The 20,168-nt window shown below is 43.5% G+C and overlaps 1 protein-coding gene across 3 annotated transcripts in view; it reads left to right on the top strand.

Moving 5' to 3' along the window:
• The first annotated feature begins 3,669 nt into the window (after positions 1 to 3,669).
• Positions 3,670 to 20,168, top strand: part of DGKD (diacylglycerol kinase delta) — a 126,634-nt gene continuing 110,135 nt past the window's right edge. For all 3 annotated transcript variants that reach the window (XM_061636440.1, XM_061636439.1, XM_061636438.1), the window contains exon 1: positions 3,670 to 4,030. In XM_061636440.1, the coding sequence (XP_061492424.1) occupies positions 3,764 to 4,030 (267 nt within the window). In that variant the 5' untranslated portion in view covers positions 3,670 to 3,763. The remainder of the gene's footprint in view (positions 4,031 to 20,168) is intronic.

Genomic DNA, 20,168 nt, shown 5'->3' with positions numbered 1-20,168 from the left:
GGCAACTTTGCTGTACAGTTTTAGGTGAATGCTGAAGATGCACCTCTTTACCCTGGCCTTTGACATGTGAGACATGTATTTTTAGGATCCCCCCTATTTGGGATTTTAGATTGTTTTTAAATTGTTTTTAATGTTGTATTTTAAAATTGCCAAAACCCATCCTGCGACCTTTGGGTTACGGGCAGGTAATAAATATGATGATGATAGTACCCAGTTGAAGACTGTTTTGTTTAGACGGGCTTTTAATTAATAATGTTTATCATTTTTTAATCTATTTAGGATTTAATGTACTTTTAACTGTTTATTTGTATTCTTGTTTGATTTAATTGTTTTGGGTTTTAGTCTAATTATGTTTTAATTGTAAGCCGCCCTGAGTCTTTTGAGAAAGGGCGGGGTATAAATATTTTAAATAAATAAATAAATAAATGATAGTATTAATAATAATGTGCAAAGAAGCCAGGTTTTGACTTAAATGAATCTCCTGTGAATATGGCTTGAATATTGCCCTGTAAGTTTAATATTAGATTTGTTTATATTAAAAGGGTTAGGATTGAATCCTTTGTTATGCCCAATAAAATAATTAATAAATATTTCCTGAATGGGAAATTCAGCTACAAGAATGAAATCAGACGAATGCTCTACACTAGTGTGTGTAACATTTAAGAAACAGCAGTAGGTAGTTTGAATGGGCAGACTAAGGGTTTCTAACAAGTTACCTAGATGGGGAAATGCAGTCATGGGGGAAGGAAATGCACAAGTTGCTGTTTGGTGACCTGGTGCCTGCTGAATGTGTGCATGTTCACTTCCGGGCTGCACTGCTTGCATATTTGTAAAGCAAATACTAGAAAGACGCTATGACTTGAAACTTCCCTCACAAGATACTCCTGCAAGCAGATGGGGGACAATTCTTTCCAGTTCCCCTTTCCCCCTGCAATGCCCTGCATTCCCCATGTATGGGAAAGAAGGAACAGGTGAAAATCAGCTTCTCTTCCCCTACAATTGGATTGAAGCCCCTTCTGTGTAGGACAACTCAGGATCTCAGCCTAAGAGTCCTATGTTCTTTCATCGAAATGAAACTAACCTCTGCAATGCTACCCGTGTCCCAGCATTTGTTTTTTAATGAAAAAGATGGCTTACAACAGTAATTAAAACAATAAAAATAAAAATACAATACAAATAGATAAAAACGCCAGTTTGAATTTTTTAATTATTTATTGGATATATATGGCTGCCTATTAATAAACATTATCTGGATGGCTTACAAATAAGACAATACACAGTAATTAAAATCAACAATAAGGAAGAAAGCATAGCATAAAACTTTGAGACAACATAAAAAGTTTACAGCTCAGATTAAGACCACATTAAGCCACAACAGACTAAAGTTAGCTTAAAACATAAAAAATGATACAGTATACTCTGACAGCTTTTTATTGTTTTATAATGCTAAAGCTAGTGCTTTTCTCCTCATCACTTGGCTTTATTGGACAGAAATTTCTAGAGGCAATGACTCTGGGAGAGGGTTAGCCTTTACCAGCATTCACTCAGTCAACATTTCTTTTGATTATGATGGCTGCAATTTCAGGTCTTTTGGAAATGCAGAGCCTAATTTATGATCTGCTTCATGGATTACAGTTAATGTAGGCAGGCAGAGCACAGTTTGGAGTTCAAACAATGGTTGGCTGAATGCCTGATCTGGAAGAAACACAGATGCATGTTATTTGTAGTTACACATGGCTTTCATAGAAACAGCTCTGACAACAACTGATAGCAGTGGACGTTTCTAGATACGTGTGGGCAGGTCACTTGCAAGATACTTCCAATATCTGTTCCAAAATCAGATGTGTGATCTGGGTGAGATTGCATTGGCCCAGTTAGATTATCTGTTGAGGAAAATTTTAGCATATCCACATAGAATGCTTCTTTGTACTGGTCCATCCTGGAGCATGGAAGTGAATGGTCATCATTTTATTAAATACTTTCTGACTCCAAACAAAACAAATAAGCCAGTAGTACGTAACAAAAGGCAGTCCTGCATTACATGACTTGTTTTTATCAAAGCCTTATCAGATTGGATTTATTTAGAAGCAAACGGTAATGGAGGCTTTAGGAGACATATTGTATATATCATATATTCAGTGCCTCACAAGTCTGATCTATAAAATCCATGAAGATGGATTGTGCATGTGTATGAATTGCTTTGTATAGCACACAAATTGCGTGAAAATCTTTGTCAAAATCAACACAACACTTCAGTTTTTATATCTGCTGAGCTGCCGTAGCTCAGTGGTGGAGCATCTGCTTTGCGTGCAGAAGGTCCCAGGTTCATTCCTGGTATCTCCAGGTAGGGCTGGGAATATACGGAGTTTGGAATCCTGGACAGCCACTGCCAGTCAATGTAGACGATACTGAGTTGGATGGACCTATGGTGTGACTCAGTATTAGGCAGCTTCCTATGATCCTATTATAAATATCACACTGGTCTCCCTAGCTGAAAACCTCAATTGTAGCAGCGGTTTCTCTGGAAACACTTCCCTCTTCTGAAGCAAGGCACAACAGGAGTGTCTTGCTCCAAGTATAGGAACAACTCACTTTCAGCTCTTGATTGTTCCTTTGGAGCCGCTTCGGTACCTTCCCCATACCTCATATGATGTCAGGTGCGAGGTGATTGGGCATGGTTTGGGAAAACAGCCATGCGGGCCAAATTAGGACCCCTGTCCTAGCACAAGCCACCACGTTCCAGTTTTTAAGTTTGAAGGGGAGACAGGCACCTGTTAACATGCAGGTTCATGTACATTGGGGAGCTGAAATTGTTTACGTGTTCATGTCTTCTATTCAGAAGTCGTGGTATTCATGGTGTGGACATACTACAACCATTTCTGTCATGTGAAGTGCCTTTTCCTGCTGTATGAGAAAAGCCATGTACTTTGCTAAATTCCTACACAGAAGGTACTTCTTACATGCACCATGCTTAATGGTTGTATACACTGCAAAACAAACATTCATTGGTTCATTGGATGTGATAATCGTAACTGCCTGCTTTTTCAGTTTTATGTTATAATAGACTTGAGAGTCTCAAATTGAGACCCTACATCAAAGTCATGAATGGAGAGTATGCACAGAGGGTACGGTGTTGGGTCTTGAGTATGTCTATTTTTCAGAGGCCAATTATAATAGCTATGTCTACACAGTGCAGTGAAAATGGATGTGGCCCATGGCATGTTCTATACTTGAATTCAGAATAATACAATTCTGAGGTGGCAGATTGCAAGTACAAGAACTGCGTTTCTAATACTCCCCTGGGTGAAAAACAAAACATTGTAATTAGAAAAAAAGAACAACAGAACAAGTTTATTCCCTTTCCCGTGCTGGTTTTTAATGTTGGTTTTCAACTTGAATTGAGTTTCAGAATATGAGTATAATTTATAATAGAAAGGGGCTATAAAGGTTGAAGTGAAAAAATGCGGGGCATTATAATCTTCCACCCCCGATTCAGATGCGTGTGTTTTCATGTTCACTGTATATACGGCATATTCTAACACCGTCAAAACTAAATGCATCAACCATGAAAGAGGTTTACGCCGGGTGGGCGTGCGCACGCATTCTTAATCCGCCGTGTGTGTGTGGTTGAACTAATAACCCTGAGAGGTAAAGGCTGGTGGGATCGCATCTCCAGTCTTTCCTCTGCTCGCTTCTATGCACTTGGGGCCTGCGGAAGTCTCAGGACAACGCCGAGTCGACCCACCAGAGGGCGGCCTCCGCAATGGCCGCGGCGGAGGCCTCTTTCCCTCCTCCCCTTGGTGCAGCCGGCTTGCACGGCGGCGCTGGCGGCGCTAGGTGGTGCTGCCCGCCCTGCTCCTCACGGTGCAGCATGGCGGCGGCGGGCGCCTCGCAGCCCCAGGCCGGGGCCACTGCCGCTGCCTCTCCAGTGGCGGCCGAAGAGTCGTCGGACAGCGAGCCGGAGCAAGAGCCCGGCTCCCCGCAAAAACTCATCCGTAAGGTCTCCACGTCCGGCCAGATCCGGCAGAAGGTGAGGACTGTGAGGGTCGGGCCTTCAGGGGTGAGGAGTAGGTGGTTATGCTCTCCCCCCCTCCCGCGTTCTAGTCTTCCCATCCTCCATTTCATCCCCACACTCTCTTTTCCAGCCGAACCCAGGATAAGCGGCGCTGCCCTGCGGGGCCTGGACCCTCCAATAGTCTCTCAGTGCTTTTCCTTTTCCCGGCGCCCCCATACTCCGACGAACCTCGTTCTCTCCCACCACCACCACCACCAGCAGGGGTGGGCCCTCCCCACCAGCAGCAGGGGTGGGCCCTCCCCGGGCCCTTTGCCCTTCCCCTCCCCCTCATATACTCTTCCCCTCCCCCGCCATTGGCGCCAATGCCTTTGCAGGTTTTCGGGGGGGGCTTTGGCCAAATATGTCCTTGGGGGAAACCCCACTGCATCGTTCTCCTCCATCCTCCTCACCCCACCCACCACCAGTGGGCCCAATCCCAATTGCTGCGTCGCCCAGAGAGAGGGAGGCAGGGAGGGATGGCACACAGGTGAGCAAGCAGCTGGTCCTTGCAGGACCCTGGCAGCTTGCCCTCCTGGGTGAGCCAGTGGTGCAGATGACATGGCTAGCAGCAGCAGATGCTATCTCCGCACCCATTCTCTGCCTGGTGCAGCCATTAGGAACATCGGAAGCTGCTTTAGACTGAGTCAGACCATTGGTCCATCTAGCTCAATACTGTCTACACTGGCTGGCAGCGGCTCTCCAGGGTTTCAGATTTGGGTCTCTCTCCCACCCCTACCTGGAGATTCCTGGGATTGAATTTGGGACTTTCTGCATGCGAGGCAGATGCTCCACCACTGAGCTACGGCCCGGAAGAAGGGCACAGGCAGAGGTGGATGACCAACCTCAGCTCATTTACTCCCCTGCGCTTGCACTCTGGGTGCTGCAGTGGTTCAGATTGGACCCAAGATCATTCATTCATTCATGCATTCATTCATTCATTCATTCATTCATTCATTCATGCATTCATTCATTTCATTTATAAACCGCTTCCTATGAAGCATCTCAGAGCCATTTCACAATATAGTGAAAACCAGATACAGCACAATTGCATATATAAAAATAGTATAGTATAGGCCCAGCCCTTGCTGTCAGACAGACTAGATGGAGAACACAGATAAGTGAGTGGAGGCGATTGTCCTGCAAGGACTCACCACCTCAGTTTACTCACCAGAACATGTGCTTTCTCGCTCTGGCTCTCGCTCTCTGTTTTTCTCAGTGGGTGGTGTCATAGACTCAATTCTAATAACTGCCCAGAGAGAGAAGCATAGGTACGCTAGCAGAGGCAGCTCCTTATACCTGCTGCCTTCTGTTCATCTGGGTATAGTGGTTGCAGTACTGCCTAGAGACAGAGAAAGTGTACAGTAGGGCCCCGCTTATACGGCGGGTTAGGGACCAGGCCACTGCCGTAAAGCAGAAATCGCCATAAAGCGGAACTCACTGATTTTAATGGGTCGCGTCATGCAAAAATGATGCAAAATGGCAAAATCGGCTTTAAAATGGGGAATTTCCCCTGATTGAAAGCCGCCGCATCAGCGGAACGCTGGAAAGCAGGGCCCTACTGTACCTGGTCAAGTGAGCAGAAGTTGTAGTTTCTTGCTGCTGCCACTGCTGCTCATTCACCTGTGAGGCCTCTCTCTCTGACATGGCAGTGATATCTGAACTATTATCTTGCCCCAAGAGGGCAGTAAGCAAGCAGGTAAGAAATGAGCAGAGGTGACAAGGCAGTCCCTCCTTCCCACTCCCTCTCCATATCTAGGTGGTAAGTCTAGAAGCTGCCACAGCACCCAGAGAGAATGCTTTCAACTGCTGTGCTGCCCAGATGCAAAGTGTAGAGTAAGTGGAGCTGATGGCGGTCTCTGCTATCTTGCTCTGTGCTGGACAGAGGATGACAGTCAGCTAAGTCCTGCTCAGAGTAGACCCATGGAAATCAACAAACCTAAGTTAGTCACGTCATTAACTTCAGTGAGTTTGTTCTGAGTAGGATTAGCATTGAATACCACCCAGTGAGAGGATAGGAGACAGAGATCAAAGGGAGGTGAAGGTGCTGTCTTTCTCTAGGCAGCATGACAGCTGGGATTGGGCCCAACAGAGGTAGCATTTGAATGGGTGAGCAACTGCTGACAGTGGCAGGGAGCAGCCATCGCCTTTCACCTGGCTGCAAGAGGACAAGCAGTCATGTGGAGGTGAGAAATTATGGCTGGCAGAGATGATGAGGAGCAGTCACTGCTGTCGTTATGGGAAGGGAGCTAGCAGATAATGAGAGGTGGCTAGCAGATAATGAGATGACAGCAATCACAGTGACCTCCATTGTATGCTCACCTCCAGGGCTGTCCAAGCTATTTTGTTTCCTGGTGTAAAAGATATGATGACACCTTCCCATTTAACATACAGAAACTGATCAGACTGGCAATTGGATGTTACATCATCACTGACAGAGAGCTGCACTGCACCTGAGAGCAGGAGGCTAGCTTAGAGAGTGCAGGATGGGCCACTTGGCACAGCTCTATCTTCTAATAGCTTGCTGCTCTAGCTAGCGTGGCTGCCTCACTGAGTGAGCAGGCAATCAGGGGCCTTTCCCAACTATACTGTCTGTGACTTGTTGGGTGAAGACAACTAAGAGAGACACCCATCCAGCCCAGGTCAGCAACAAACAAGCATTATTGCACTCAGAAGGATGGGAATGGCTGGGCACTCAGGAGGAATGGGTGAGGGGTGGGGTCACCACCACTAATGATTTCTGGCCCTGCTGAACTTTGTGCTCCAGATCCCCCCTCTGAGGGAGGCGCAAGGGAGAGGGCCTTTTCAGTTGTGGCTCCCCATTTGTAGAATGCACTCCCCAGTGAGGTCCACCTGGTGCCTTCAATGACTTATTTTTGGTGCCAGGTAAAGACTTACCTCTCCCCTCCCCCAGCATTTGATAGACTGAGATGGTGTTGTTTGTACTAGTGTGCTGCCAAAGCTTTCTGTGGCTGTATGGGGGTGGCTGTTGTTTCATTATTTTTCTTTTATGGTATTTTGTCTCTTTGATCTTAGCTGATAGGCTGACAAGCAATATATTTACTTTTGTTTTTAACAATGTTGTAAGTTGCTTGGAAACCTTCAGGTAACAAGCAACCAGTAAATACAATAATAATGTTCTCTCTCTCTGGGTGGTGCAGTGGTAGAGAGCCGCTACCTCTGCTCTGCTCTCTGCTGCAGCTTAGAAGGAGATCAGGTGAGTGAACAGAGGTGGCTCCTCCTTGCAACTATGACATTCTTGCTTCAGTTTGTGAGTGAGTGAGCAAACAGCAGCTGTGCCATCTCCCCCTGACTCTGAGCAGAGGGGTGCATGTGGAGATGGAGAAGAGGAGATGTTGCTGCAAAGAGACACAGAAGAGAGGCTCTACCCACCCAAAGGGGATCCAAACCTCTTAAGGGGTTTTGCTGGCAGCCGTGGCTGTTCTTTCTCAGAGAGAACTGGTCAGGGTCCAACACAAATGGGCTTCTCCCAAAGTGCTGTGGCTTTGGCAACTACCCAACAGTGCTAATTTTTGATGCCAAGCCCTGTATCTTTATCACACTATGTACACACATGCATGCACACACACTCCTGTGTTGCCTCAGAATAGGTAGAGCTGCTTAAATGTTGCTGTTTAACCCTCCCTTGGCCTTCCTACAATCTCCCATCCCACCATTTTTATCATACCACCACAAAACTGGTGTTTCTTAATGAGCATGGAAATTGAGAATTGTGTTGTGTCCTGTGCTTTGAACTCTGCATCTGTAGTCCTTGTGTATTTTGTGAGCACTACCATATTCTGGCAGGATGGGTCCTTTGATTATTTTGAATGACAGGCAGCAATCCAGCCAGGTTTCCTACTGCTGCATCTCCTTGCCAGGAAAAGCTGCTGCTGTTACATTTCTGCAGGTTACTCCATGGTTATGGATTCATGGTAGAAGAAAGATAGAATGTTATTGGATATGCCCTTGGTGTCTCTGAGGAGTCTGCAAAGAATAGGTTTGTTACCAGCTATGACCCAACATCCAAAATTCCTGTTGTGTAACTTGGGAGCATTAGCTGTCTGTAAAGCCTCTTGGAGACGATACAGTGTTGTATGAATTTCAACTGGAAGTCATCGTACCATATGGTTGGGTAGCGATAACAACAGAAATGAGGGATGACAACTGTTTGTTGTGTTATGAAGGTTCGTTACAGCACACAATGGGATGCACAGTACAGCGCTTGTTGCTCAGCAACACATTTCTCATTTGGAAGGAGAGTAACTGGGCTGACTCATCAATAATGCTAAACCAGGATGAGAAACCTGTCGTCGTTCCCCCCGATGATGTTGGACTCCAACTGCCATCAGCTCCAACCAGCATGGCCAGTGGTCAGGGATGATGGTAGCTGCAGTCCAGCAATATCTGAGGGCCACAAGTTTCCCATCCTTGTGATAAACTTCTCCTCTTGTGTGAATGAGAGATGGACTTCTGCAGCATTTAACGTTTACTTTCCGCTAAACCTGGCTTGTTACATACAACCTTGTGGCCTTGGTTTGAAACAAACTCTAGTCAGTTTCTGAACATGTCAGGTTCAAACCATGGGTTAGGAAACTGGCTTGTTTGACTAATCAGTTTGTTTTAAATCACAATCTCTGGTTCTTACTAAATAACATGTCATGACGTGTGGAAAGTGGATACTGGAGAAGTCGTTTGGTTGCATGGAAGGAAGAGTGTGTGAGTATGAGGTTTTGGTCGGGCTTGTTCCAGGTCATAGGAAGCTGCTTACCATGTCAGACCATTGGTCCATCTAGCTCAGTATTATCTACACTGACTGACAGCAGCTCTCCAGGGTTTTGGACAGGGGTTTCTCCCTGCTCTATGTGGAAATGCCAGGGATTGAACCTGGGATCTTTTGCATGCACATGCAATCTATCACTGATCCATTACCTTCCCTAAGCACCTGGAATTTTTTGTATGCAAAGGATGTGGTCTACTACTGAGCCATGGCTGTTGTGCACATAGCGCTGAACTGATTTAGTGTTATGTGTGAACCATCCCAATGTCTTCGCACACTTTTGTTCACAGTCACTTGCCTTAAGGTGCATCCACACATAGATGTACTGAATTACTGAAGGTTCATTCTCTGGGCCTATTCACACAGCAGACAGGGAATTGAAAACTGTGCATGTATCTGCATGTATCTGCATGTATCTGCATGCTGTATGTGTTATGTGTATATATGTCGGGGAGAGTGAGATTACAACACAGTGCAATACACTGTATCTTCTTTTCTGGAGTTCTTGTGCTTCCCCAAATTGGGGCTGAAGCATCAATCAGGAGCAGGGGAAACACTCCCCCCCCAATGTAGGGGCATGGTGGTGCAAGATAATCCCACATTAATTTCACTGGTGTAGTGGTTAGAGTGTTGGACTAGGGCCTAAGAGACCTGAATTCAAATCCCCACTCAGTCATGAAGTGCACTGAGCAACATTGGCCCAGTCACTATCTCTCAGCATAACCTACCTCAGGGTTGCTGTGAGGATAAAATGGGAAGGGTTCCTTAGATGAAATGTTGTATATAAATATAATAATAAATAAAATATAAAATTAATTTCTTCTGGCACGCAGGCCACATCTGTTTTGCTGGCCCCATTATTGCCCCCAATCTGCAGTGCAGATGGACAGGACAGCAACATTGACTGAACCCAGGAGCAGTGTGGTCCTTCAGCGTCTGATGTACACTGAATATATATTAAGTTCCAGCAAAATGATGAGTCATGTATACATGCCATAATCCTTAACTAAGGTATGAGAAGATTGCCACTTGCAAGGGCTGTTTTAGACTTTTTAGCATATATTTGGAGAAAATCATATGGGGAAATTGTGGGTTTCAATTAATATTAAGCTTATGAATAACATGTGTTTTTTCTTTATTAAATTAAGTCCAGAAACAGCCTTATGTTTAAGATAGAAAAGTCACTTTTAATTTGTAGTGCAATGGTCAAACCTATGAATGTGGATTAGATTGATTAACCATACACGTAGTTAAACAGTGTAGCCACTGTTGCTTATGTATTTTCTTCGTCATACTAATTTAGAGTCACTGACAATGACAATTCCCACAGTAATTTATGCCTTGAAGTATGTGATTATAAAATCTGCGAATGAAGAAAGTCCCTGAGATTCATTATGGTTGAGGATGGACATTTGAAATTCTGCCTCCCTAAATTCTTTTATAGTATTCAAATAGTACACTTAACAATATTGCAGTGACTCCCTTGCAAACTGGGGGAAAGGATGCAGCAGTCTCAAAGATGCAAATTTAAACTCTAAGCATGGGATGAGTGTGAGAAAAACAAGGAATGGGCCTTTCTGAAATGGTGTTTTAAATGCAATCATTTGAGATATGCCATGGACCTTTTATGCTTTACTGCAGTTCATCATATAAGGCTGAACTGTACTCTGAATTCCCACTTAATCACTTGCCGTGTTTGGCATCATTTCCTACGTCAGTGTGGTTGTAAAAAGCCTAAACACTCTGCTTGTGCTATGTGAATATAAACATTTTAAGCACAAGGATTATAAACAGAAATTGTGTATTAAGCTTCTATTGCTTTAATCTAACAAAAACCTTTAGCTACACAGTATTGGCTGTATTGGATTCTCAAGATTACTTGGAATATTTCAGAATTATCACTTGCTCTGTTTTGTGGCAGGCAATCTTGCATACATCTCTTCTGACCTTTGGTCACCTTTTCTTTTCCAAGCAGAGATGGAAGAGAAGAACAAATGCATGAGTATGGTGTGCTTGGCATCTTGAGGGTTTTCTTTAAAACTGACATGTACACACACTTATTGTGCAGTAGTATTATGCGGGTACCTGATCTCACCTGAACTCACCACAGAATAGATACATCCTGGTTGCTAGGAAAAAAAGAAAGTCAATCTACTATTCCAAAGACTATTAGAAAATAAGACAGAAGCAGAAAGAGTGCTCTAAAGAGGAAGATAAAACAGCATCTCTTTCTTTAGAACCTCAAGGGCTTTACTCATTGGCTAAAAACACTGGCAAACAGGAAGAGTCAGGTTGGCTCATCTGCTTAGAAGGGTACCTGCACATTTTGCTTCATAACTACGAGGGCTAAAGACTTGCTTTTTTTTTTTAAAGGAAAGCTGAGAGTCTTGGGCCCTCACCTGGGGACATCAGTGAAGGCATTTGCAAGTGTTGTGGCATCTGCAGGTGCTGGTTTGGTGACCTCCAGTTTAAGATACAGAAAGGTTCTACAAGTCCTGAATATTGCGAGAGAATTATACATATTCAACATTGTTCCAGTGAACCACAAGGATTTTTTTTTCTAAACACACATTTCCCCATAGTCACTTTAGGATTGTTCTTGCAATTATTCTGAACAATTACTGGGCTTGAGGAGTTTCTGGGATTGTAATAGTGTTAGTTCTGCAGCCATGAATTTAGTCTCCTAAATCATCCAATGGGTTACATTTAAGTGTTCACTGCAATAAATTTCAAGTGTTAAGACACTGTTTAGCTTGTATCTCAGCCATTGGCAAGATAATATAAAGCCTCATGAAGGCCTGAAATATGTCGAATCAGAAAATTCTATTTTAACTTTAGTTTCTAATTCAAGCTCACAAAGTAATCAAAGATTTCCTGTTACAGATATTTATTAGTGTGAACATGTGGAATCTCTAGCATATAGCGTTGCTTTTACAAAACCCAAGTAACATCTTCCCCTAGTGATGGAAGCACTAAACTGGAAGCAGATTGGCTCTGTGACAGAACATAAAGAATCTGAAGTGCAATACCTGAGTTTTGTGTGAGAGCAATCTAGTGAAAGCTTCGTATTTCATTATCTCTTCTAAATCAGGGGTTCCTAAACTGTGGTTGCGGACCACCAGTAGTCCATGAGCTTCATTCATTCATGCCCACATTAAATATTCAGCATTATTTTATTCGGGTGGTCTGTGGCATGCCCACATTAAATATTAATATTGATTTTTAATTGTATTTCTGTTGCTTCTTTTATTTCTTATGTTGTATTTTACTGTATTACAGTTTGAATTCTAGGAATGCAAAGTGTAATACAATAAAAATACAATAAAAATCATATAGCATCTAGCAGAGCACATTACAATTGCTGCAGCAGGCAGAAAAATCATTAAGTAGTCTGCCAGGACCCTCAGCAATTTTGTCATGTGGTTCATGGGGGAAAAAGTTTGGTCTAAATTCTTGCCACCTGCTCCAGGGTGGGTTGCGGATCTCTACTGTGCCTTCCTTCTTTCAGCCCTAAGGAGAGACAAGAATGTTTTAGAGAGGTGTTAGCAGGTGTGATGGCACCCTTGCCTTTTTAGCATAGCCTGTCTGGTATTACACATTGTTGTTGTTATGTGCCCCCAAGTCAACTGTGACTTATGGTGACCCTATGAATCAGCGACCTCCAAGAGCATCTGTCGTGAACCACCCCGTTCAGTTCGTACAACTCCGCACTCTCCTTTCGCATCTGTGCACATCAGCCTCTGGGCTTCCTATCGACTTTGACCCAGCTGCGTCATTAGTCACAGTCCTACTCGTACTTGTCCTTTGTTCTTCCCCAGTAGCTCGGTGAGTGCTTTCTGACCTGGAAGTCTCATCTTCCAGCACTATCTCGTGTTGCACTTTGGATACTCTGTTCATAGGGTTTTTGTGGTAAGAGATATTCAGAGGTGGTTTACCATTGCCTTCCTCTGAGTTTAGATGCATCTTAGTCTGGTGTTTCAGCTTTGACCATTCCGCCTTGGGTGTCCCTGCTAGGAGTGTAGCCTCTTGGTCTAGACTCCTGACAGCATTGCTCTTAGCTTCTTCAACACTCTTCTTTATTGTCCTTTACACAAGCTGGACTGGAAAGAGAAGGTTCAGGGAACTGCTCGGAGTTTCCCAAATAGGGTTCACTTTACAATTTAACACCAATGGCCCCATATGCTTTTCAGTCTTTGAATCTGTATGCAGTTTTAGGAAGCTGTTGTACAAAGTTAATTACAAGCACAACACTGGCGACACGTTGCTCTCTTTATTCATTGGCTTTTACTTATTTGTAATACTTGCAAACCACTAAACATTACAAAATACCATAGTGCTGTATAATGACAATAAAAATACAGCAAATAAAGCAGATATAACGATTCTCCAATGTGAAATCCGATACTGCCCATGAGTCATCCTTCTGGGAAAGCCTTTAGAAATAGGAAAAGTTTCAGTATCAACAAAATGGGTAAAATGTTGGAGCCTATCTAACTTCAGTGGCAGTGTATTGCAAAGGCAGGTGCCACTGTGCTGAATTTGTCATGCAGTGTCACACAGTGGACTGACTCGGTATATGGCAATTTTCAAGATTTTAAATCATTGGTCTTCAGCTGATCTAACCTAAAGTAGGTCATAACAGGAACACAACCACCATACAAATATATGGTAAAAAAAATTAAGAAGTGGGTCTCCCGGTATGCGTGGGCTAAAGGTGAGTCTTCAGTTTGAAAAGATGGAATACTACTGTTCTAAATAATTAATGTCAGTGCTCACCTAAGCTCAGAGGGAAAATGCATATGGCAGTGTACATAAAACAATAAAAAGTCCCTGCACAAAAAGGCATACAATCAGAATAAAATGAAGACAATGAAGGTGCCACCACAGGGAAGGACTTCCAAAGGTTGTGGCACAACCCAGATGTCATTATTGGCTGATTGTACTGACAGGCTGGAAAGGAAAGGTGGTCCTTCAGGTATCCTGGTCCAAAGTTTTTTTAGGGCTTTATAGATCAAAACTCAAACCTTAAACCTGCTCTGGTAGCTTACTGACAGTCACTGCAGTTGCTTTAGGAGTGGTGTTACAGGCACACAATAAAAGATACCACACAGCAGAGGTGGAGAAACTGCTTTTGACTGGCAGGCCAGATCCAGTTGTGACCAACCCTCTGCAGACCACATTTGACAGGTAGGCAGTGTAAATCTGACCCCTGACTGAAGCAGCATGGCTTGCATTTGGTGTCATATATTTTATACACAAGAGTGATTTCTAGGTGCTATCTTGTTAAAGTTAGAAATAAGTCTAAAAGTTGGTTCAAAGGGTTATTTGCCTTACTGTCTTTAATTAAAGGGTTTTGCATATGTTTCTGTGCTATAACATGAACATTTATATATATTCAAAGCCTATACTGTTGACTGGTAGCATGCCTGCCAGTCATGGGTTGTGGCCCATAAGGTACTAAGTCAGCACTGAACCACTTTCTCGTGTGTGTGTGTGTTTTTTCAGGTCCCTGATGTGTTGTAATGAGCGATCAGCATGTTGTATACCAGCTGGGAGCTTGGAGTTCCTTTGGGACTCTCATATAATGTAGAGAGTATAATAAAGTTGTTCCAGTGCCAAATAAAAGTGGCAGTGTCACTCCTTTTACTGTTAGAATGTTTCAGAGAAGCAGTGTAGTGTAGTAGCTAGAGTGCTAGATTTGGATGTTCATATCTCTTTATGAATATTGCTGGTGGTCTTCAACAAGTAACCTACTTCACAATGGCTGTGAGGATAAATTGTGACTGGTCATACACTCTTGAGCATTTGTTGATAAGGCAAGATATAAACACCCTAAATTAGATTCTGTACTCAGAGGGTGATGAAAGGGTTATGTCTTAGAGCTGAAAATGTAAGGAGATGCATTGCAACACAGAGGAAGTAATGTATTTCTTGGCATATAACTCAAGAAATGAACCAGGATGTTATATGTGACATAAAATATAATGAACTGACAGTATTTCCTAAGTCTGTTGCATGTATTATATGACCCATTCAGGATCTTTCACAATCTGTTGAATTAACTGGATCTCTTCAGTGGTTTTGCTGAAGCTGTAGGATTGACAAGCATAATGTTTTATCACAATTAATGATGAATACAGTTTGCAAAGATGATATGGATTAAATGAAAAGCATATTGAGAAATAGATGCAACAGTTGCACCAGGAACTATGCAGTCACTAACATATTCTGGAATGGTCTGATCCAACATGAAGTTTATTCTGTATTATGAACAGACACCAGACTGTTGACTTGAAAGCCATGGATGTAAATAAAGAGAATCAGATCAATGATCTATCAGCACTGTGTATTCTGAGTGGCATTGGCTTTGTAATTTATTAATTTATTAATTATTAATTGAATTTATATCCCGCCCTTCCTGCCAAAGGAGCCCAGGGTAGCAAACATAAACAAAGCAATGTAATAAAAGGAAAAAAATACTAAAACAGTTTAAAATATTCCATAACACAATTTTTTTAAAAAAAATCTAAAACACATCAGGGCCTTTTCCCAGCCTGGCTGTTGGAGAGAACTAAAGATGCATAGATTTGAACCAGGGATCTTCTACATGCAGATCACATGTTTTATCACTAAACCTTGGCCGTGGTTAGAATTAGAGGGTAGGAAATAGATCCAACAAGGCAAGTCTTTAGCTTCAGTTACGCATCTGGAGATTGCAAATAACGATGACTTACCTTACATAGGAAGGTAAATATTATAAAATACGTAGTACATTGAAAATGTATGAATGATATGTGTGAATGCGAATTTTCAAATAAAAGGAAATAAATCAATTTTAATTATGTTAAATAATGTTCACTATGTTTTCTGGAGCTTAACCAGCCATTAAAAGGTCTTCTCATTACTTGTTCCATTTTTAACAGCACAGTTTACCTGTGGATTATATTGCAACAGGATGTGGTGAGGAACAATAGCAACAAAGACTTTTAAAAAATAGTTGCCATTTAGCTGAAAATAGAAATGTGAGTTCAGACAATATCTATCATTTGAGCTGCTGTATATGAATTAATGATCAGGGCTAAAGTAATGACACATGCAGTCATATTTTTTCAAATTATTCCTCTTCTGCCCAAATGTATTAGGAAGTGGAAAGAATGGCTGGATTCAGGCATAATGCAAAACCGTGGTATATGCTAATCATAGTCAAGTGTCCATGGTTTGAGCTTCCAAATGTATAACAGGCAAAACCATGGTTAAGTTGCCTGACTGCTTTTGTTTCCCATAAGACGCAAAACCAATAATGCCAGAACCAATAATAAGGATGTGTGTACAAGCCACAGTTTATAAATGCAAAACACTCAAGATAGTTCATAAGTACAAAAATACAATGCACAGATAAATGTGAACAAAACAGTGTATAAATACAAAACAGATAGTTGGAAAGTGAATCAGGACACCAAAGTATATCAGTAATGAGCTCTCCAAGGTTGCCAACTCATTTCGTGTGCTCTCAAACAACAGAGGATGTAAGTACAAGGAATATGTCAAATGGCAGCCATCAATTCCTTAATGCTTCAGTTTTATTTTAAAGCAAACAATATTAATAATAATAATTTAATTTATGTGTCGCCTATCTGGCCAATGGCCACTCTAGGCGATGTACAAATCAGCTGCAGTAAATGCAGCACAATAAAATACACATAAAATACAATATAACAAGGAAACTATAAATAGAAATGATAACAGTTCAGAGTAATAGGCAATTAGTCCTGAAAATTAACCCTCCCCAGAAGTCCCAAAGGCCTGTCTGAAAAGCCAGGTCTTCAAGGCTTTGCGGAATACATTCAGGGAAGGGGCATGCCGAAGATCGTACGGGAGGGAGTTCCAGAGAGTGGGGGCTGCCACTGAAAATGCCCTCTCTCTAGTCCCCACCAACCTAGCTGTTTTAGTTGATGGGACTGAGAGAAGGCCCTGAGTGGCTGATCTTGTCGGGCGGCATAATTGGTGACGCTGGAGGCGCTCCATCAGGTAAACTGGTCCGAAACCGTGTAGGGATTTAAAGGTTAGTACCAACACCTTGAATTGAGCCCGGAAAATAACTGGAAGCCAGTGTAGATCGAATAACACTGGAGTGATGTGTTCCTGGCGGCGACAATTTGTAAGTAGTCGAGCCGCAGCATTTTGTATAAGTTGTAATTTCCGGACCGTTTTCAAGGGTAACCCCACGTAGAGCGCATTGCAGTAGTCTAAACGAGAGGTGACCAGGGCATGTACTACCAGTGGGAGCTGATGAGCAGGGAGGTAGGGTTGCAGCCTACGAATGAGGTGTAATTGATACCAGGCTGCCCTGCTCACTGCCGAAATCTGAGCCTCCATGGACAGCCTGGAATCAAGAACAACCCCAAGGCTGCGGACCTGGTCCTTTAGGGGCAATTTTACCCCATTGAACATCAGGTCAACGTCTCCCAACCTTCCCTTGTCTCCCACAAGCAGCACCTCAGTCTTATCGGGATTCAACTTCAACCTGTTCCTTCCCATCCATCCACTCACGGATTTCAGGCACTTGGACATGGTCTCCACAGCCAACTCTGGCGAAAATTTAAACGAGAGATAGAGCTGAGTGTCATCTGCATATTGGTGACACTGCAGCCCAAATCTCCTAATGATTGTCCTCAGCGGCTTCATATAGATATTAAATAGCATGGGAGAGAGGATAGAGCCCTGTGGCACACCACAATTGAGAGGCCAAGGGTCTGAAACCTCCTCCCCCAATGCTACCTGTTGATGCCTATCGGAGAGAAAGGAATGGAACCACCGTAATACAGTGCCTCCTATTCCCAATCCCTCCAGGCGATGTAAAAGGATACTGTGGTCAACAGTATCAAAAGCCGCTGAAAGATCGAGGAGGACAAGAAAGGTGAATTCTCCCCTATCTAATGCCCTCCTCATATCATCAACCAGAGCGACCAAGGCTGTTTCAGTTCCATGTCCAGTCCTGAAACCCGATTGGTATGGATCCAAATAATCCGTTTCATCCAAGTGTGTCGACAACTGATTAGCCACCACTTGCTCAATGACCTTGCCCAAGAATGGTAAATTCGAAATTGGGCGAAAGTTATTCAAAACCTGGGGATCCAAGGAGGGCTTCTTTAAGATGGGCTTTACAATTGCCTCCTTGAGGGCTAATGACATTACACCCTCCTTCAAGGATGCATTGACCACCGCCTTGATCCCTTCGCCCAGTTTCTCTTTGCAGCTCACCAGGAGCCACGATGGACAAGGATCATTTAGACAGGTGGTAGGCTTCACAGTCGAGAGCACCTTGTCCACATCCTCAGAAGGGAGAGGCCGAAACCGATCCCACTTGACTGGCTTGCAACTGGCGAACTCTGATTCACTCACTGCATCCACGGCGTACGGGATCGAGCTCCGTAAATGTTCGATTTTGTCAGCAAAGTGCTTTGCTAACTTGTCACAGGAGGTCTTGGACTGCTCCAAGGGTTCCTGAGCAACTGGACCGACCAGGCTTCAGACCACTTGGAACAACCTCCTGGGACAGCACTCTGCTGACGCAATAGAGGCAGCAAAGAACTTCTTTTCTGCCTTTATTGCCACTTGGTAGGCAGTTACTGCTGCTCTAACCTGTGTCCGGACATCTTCGGAACGGGATTTCCGCCACCGGCACTCTAGTCATCTCACCTCCTGTCTCAGATTACGCAACCGTGGTGTGTACCATGGTGCTAACTGAGTTCTGTTCAGGGGGAGAGGACGTTTTGGTGCCACCCGGTCCAGAGCCCTGGTGATCCCTTCATTCCACTCTAACACCAGGGAGTCAACCGAGCGGCCTTCAGCAGGTTCCAATTCCCCAAGTGCAGTCAGGAATCCTTCTGGATCCATCAGGCGTCTGGGGCGGACCATTCTAATAGGTCCTTTTCCCCTGCGGAGGGTGTGAGGCATCGAGAAGTCTATATTTACCAGGTAGTGATCTGACCATGACACAGGGGTGAAAGAAGCAACCCCCAACTTCAGAGCACTTCCCTCCCCTCTCAGGACAAACATAAGGTCGAGAGCATGACCGGCTACATGGGTGGGCCCAGTATTACTAAGGTGCAGTTCCCAGGAAGCCATGGTTTCCAGGAAATCCCGAGGGGCCCCAGTGAGAGTGGTCTCGGCATGCACTTTGAAGTCACCCAGCACCAATATTCTGCTATACTCCCTGGAAAAGGTAATGAACAAATTGTTTATTGAAAAATATTTTTACCTGTTAATTGCTTTTGCTTCCCACCTGCTCAGCATTTAGCATTCAGCTTCCTGCCCCATGTTACAGCAGCCTTTTGAGGCCAGTGACCCTGATGGATCTGTCAATGGTCTATGACAGTGGTTCCCAACCTGGGGGCTGTGAAGTGGTCCAGAGGGGGCAGTGAACAGTAAAGAAATTATTTATTATTATTTTTTAAAACTCTTCACTCCCTGGACGCTGTCTGCTCCCCACTGCCGCAGCAGACGACATTTGGAGGTGTGATTTTGCCACGCACCATTTTTTTCAGTTAACAGAGACTAAAATTACAGTTAGCATGCGGGGGGGGGGGTCACAACATTTTTTGAACTTACAACGGGGCCCCTTCTCATAAAGGTTGGGAACCACTGGTCTGTGGGTTCAGACATAAGAGCAAACCACAACAGTACAAACTATTGTTTGCAAACCAACTTCAAACCATGGTTTCAGATGTTTGTTTTTCAGCCCCAAACAAAAATTGTTTTGACCATAGGCTCAGTTTCAGTCATTAAAACAAGCATGGTTTTGGGTTGTGACTGAAGTTTGAAGCCAGCTATTCAAATTGGAAGCTAAGTGGCATTTGGATATAGCCTGCGATTTATGCCTTCCAGTATAAAAGTCCAGGCAGAAGACTGAGCCTTGGCAGAGTCTTCCTTGTTCTTCTGTCTCATGTACTAGCTGCAGTCAGGCTTTTCCAGTCCAGCTATGATCTTCCTTTCTCCTTCAAGCTGTTTAGCTTTGCCAGAATATATTTTTCCTTCATTCCTAGCCATTGATGTTTCACTTTTCTGTCACTCTAATCCCAGTTTGCAAGATCTGCTGGCGTTTCTTCAAGTTCCTACTTCTACCACAGGTTTATGCAAGGTTTCCCCACCCACACTACAATAAGTGCCTCTAAGTCAGTATTCTAACTATAATGGAGTACCATCCAGTGTGTTGGTTTTACCACCATTAAGCTGATATATGTATCTATAAACAGGATATTGGACAGGGATGCTGCTTCTGATAGCCTCTGTTGTTCCTTTTCCCTGCAGTCCCAGCTACTCTGTTTATTAACAGAT

Source organism: Rhineura floridana, chromosome 7 (genome assembly GCF_030035675.1).
Source record: "Rhineura floridana isolate rRhiFlo1 chromosome 7, rRhiFlo1.hap2, whole genome shotgun sequence".
Lineage (NCBI taxonomy): Eukaryota > Metazoa > Chordata > Lepidosauria > Squamata > Rhineuridae > Rhineura > Rhineura floridana.
The sequence above is the reverse complement of the archived record's forward strand: the minus strand, read 5'-3'. Positions and strand labels throughout refer to the sequence as shown.